Genomic DNA, 2,806 nt, shown 5'->3' with positions numbered 1-2,806 from the left:
ATGCTGTATGTTTTGGACAAACAAGTTAAAATCATATCCTAATGTTATTCTGCCCATTTTTGGTTTTATGATTGTAAAATTTTGCTAACCAATATTCAATAACTGTGTTGGCATCTAAGCGATTTACAAAACTCAGTAATAAATTAATGAGATTTAAACACAAGCGAATTAAAGCAAATTAAAATGTAACCAAATTTAAACACATGCATTATAAACAAGATCTGTTATTCATTTATTTTGTCATTAACTATTTAACTAAGTATTTTTATATGCATGTCCTCATCACGGTGCTGCAGCACTCTCTGTGCCCATACTTCCCACAGCAGTTACCACATCAAATTTGAGCTCACCTGTAAAATGTATTAAGTTGTAGCCTTTTTGTGTTTGCTAAGTTTAAATAGCTGTGGAAGCCATTTTGAATCCCACTGACTCCAGAAGTTAGTTGGTTGCAGATGTTGCATCTGATGATTATTTTCTGAAAGATTGATCACTCAGCACGGTCGCGCAGTTGATAGAGCTGCCGCCGCTCAGCTAGAAGGTCGCATGGTTCAGAGCCCAGTTGGGGGCCTTTCTGGGTGGAGTTTGCATGTTCTCTCCGTGCATGCGTGGGTTTTCTCTGGGTACTCTGGCTTCCACTAAAAACATGCATGTTAGGCTGACTGGTAACTCTAAATTGTCCCTAGGTGTGAGTGAGAGTGTAAATGGTTGTTTGTCTCGTTTGTCTCTATGCGTCCCTGTGATGGAGTGGAGACCTGTCCATGGTGTCCCCCACCTCTCTCGCAGTGACTGCTGGATATGGGCACCAGTGACCCCCGCGACCTGAAAAGTGGGTAAAGATGATGGACGATCAAAATCCATCAAATTTACAAAGGGCTATTGTCCCCTTTGTCCTCCCTTTAGTGGTGCTCTTGATTAAATGCACATAAATGTTTTTATATAAATCTCTTGTTAGTTATTTAAACAACGTACTACAGACTTTAATAGACTTTATAACAGATGATGCATGAACGGTTCAGATTTGAACTCTTGTCAGTTCTGTAATCTAACCAGTAGGGGGCGCTGTGTCGACACTTATAACCTCCAGGATTTACGTCTCCCCAGTTTTTCTAAATGGGTGTGATTTGTTTTGCACGTCTAATATCAGGATTAACCCTAATGTTTTTAGACAATCTGATATTTGGGCACGTTTTTCATGATCACACAAAGTCCAACCGGGTGAATATTCATGAAATTTAAATACTTTCCAGATATTTTTTTTTTTTTTTTTTTGACGGGGTGCTCGACAACAAATGAGTGAGCGTTGCGTGATGATACCACCTCACGCCGGGTGATGGAGCCAGCAGGAGAATCTAGAAGTCTCGTGCCGCCGCGTACAGAGGGGGCGGTTCGAAGCTGGACTACATCTATGTCTGCGGCGCCAGGTGCGCTCAGACCTGTGGCACACGCACGAACGCTGCCAGATGTTTCTCCGCTCAGCCACAACTGGGTGGATCTCAGCTGCGTGACCAGTGGACCGGTGGACGTCACGTTTCCAGCCGCCTGCATGCGCGCAGGTATGAGGGATTCTCCCGGACGCGCCGCGTTTCAGACGCTCCAAGCGCCGCTGCGCACGGAGGCAGACGTTCCGCCCGTGTTTTGATCATACTGCGTGGACTCGGCCGGCTCTGGAGGGAGGCAGCGATGGGAGAGACTTGATTGTCTCGTTTTCCAACCGCCGTCAACTCAACTGCGCTCTACGCACAAGAAGAAGCGCTCGGGATTATTATTATCATTAATAACGCGCGCACAGCCAGGAAGGAAGCTCCAGGTACGAACAGACCTCAGCATCAGGTGAAAATCTGCCCCAGTAAATGTGAAGAGGATGAGATTCCCAGCAGGGAGCTCCTGGGGTCGCCTCCAGTTTATTTAACGTTCTAAGAACAAAAAAAAAATAAAAAAAAAAAAAAATAATATATATATATATATATATATATATATAAAATAAAAATATTTTAAATAAGACTTGACTCTCTGACAGAGCGACCATGTCCAGGACACTGAAGAAGAAGAAACACTGGTCCCATAAGGTGGTGGAGTGCGCCGTGTCCTGGGGGAACCTGGGGGACTTTGGCTCGGTGGTGGAGATCCTGGGGGGAGCGGAGGTGGGCCAGTTCCCCTACATCGGCCAGATGAAGCTGGACGTGCTGGTGTGTCACGTCGGGAAGTTGCCCTACTATGGAGACGTCTTGCTGGAGGTCAACGGCACGCCCGTCAGTGGACTTACAAACCGCGACACCCTGGCTGTCATCAGACATTTTCGGGAGCCGGTTCGCTTGAAGACTGTCAAACCAGGTGCGTCCCCCCCCTTTCCTCCCTTACCACACACAACCCACCCCCTACTCTTCTAATCTCTGCTGTTGTTGGGTCACCTGCGCTCTGATGGGCGTCCACTGGTCAGAACATCCCACAGGACGTGTCCAAACCTCTTGATTCTGATCCATTTTCTCAAAGGTCTGCCAACAAACCTGTTCCAAACCAGTTTGTGTTCAATGTACTCATTGAAAAGTCATGAGACATGGAGTTGGATGATTTTGGAATACGAACACATGAACAGCTTAAATCATTTGCATCTTTTGAAAAACTCAGCAGCTTTTGTTGGAGCAACAGTTCAGGAAGTGAGCAACTGGATGACATACATTCTGGGTACATGACAAATACAGTTCTGGGTATAATCAGTGCAGATACACACACACACACACACACACACACACACACACATACATACATATATATATATATATATATATATATATATATATATACATAC

General features: G+C 45.0%; 1 protein-coding gene across 1 annotated transcript in view; it reads left to right on the top strand.

The window, feature by feature from the left end:
• Nucleotides 1–1,301: 1,301 nt before the first annotated feature.
• LOC119411766 (membrane-associated guanylate kinase, WW and PDZ domain-containing protein 3) overlaps nt 1,302–2,806 on the top strand; it is a gene marked incomplete in the record, with an annotated part of 451,370 nt that continues 449,865 nt past the window's right edge. The window contains 1 exon segment of the mRNA XM_037678691.1: nt 1,302–2,331. Coding sequence (XP_037534619.1) covers nt 2,025–2,331 — 307 coding nt within the window.

The sequence above is a fragment of the Nematolebias whitei genome, chromosome 7 (genome assembly GCF_014905685.2).
Source record: "Nematolebias whitei isolate Nwh7 chromosome 7, NemWhi1, whole genome shotgun sequence".
Classification (NCBI taxonomy): Eukaryota; Metazoa; Chordata; class Actinopteri; order Cyprinodontiformes; family Rivulidae; genus Nematolebias; species Nematolebias whitei.
The sequence above is the reverse complement of the archived record's forward strand: the minus strand, read 5'-3'. Positions and strand labels throughout refer to the sequence as shown.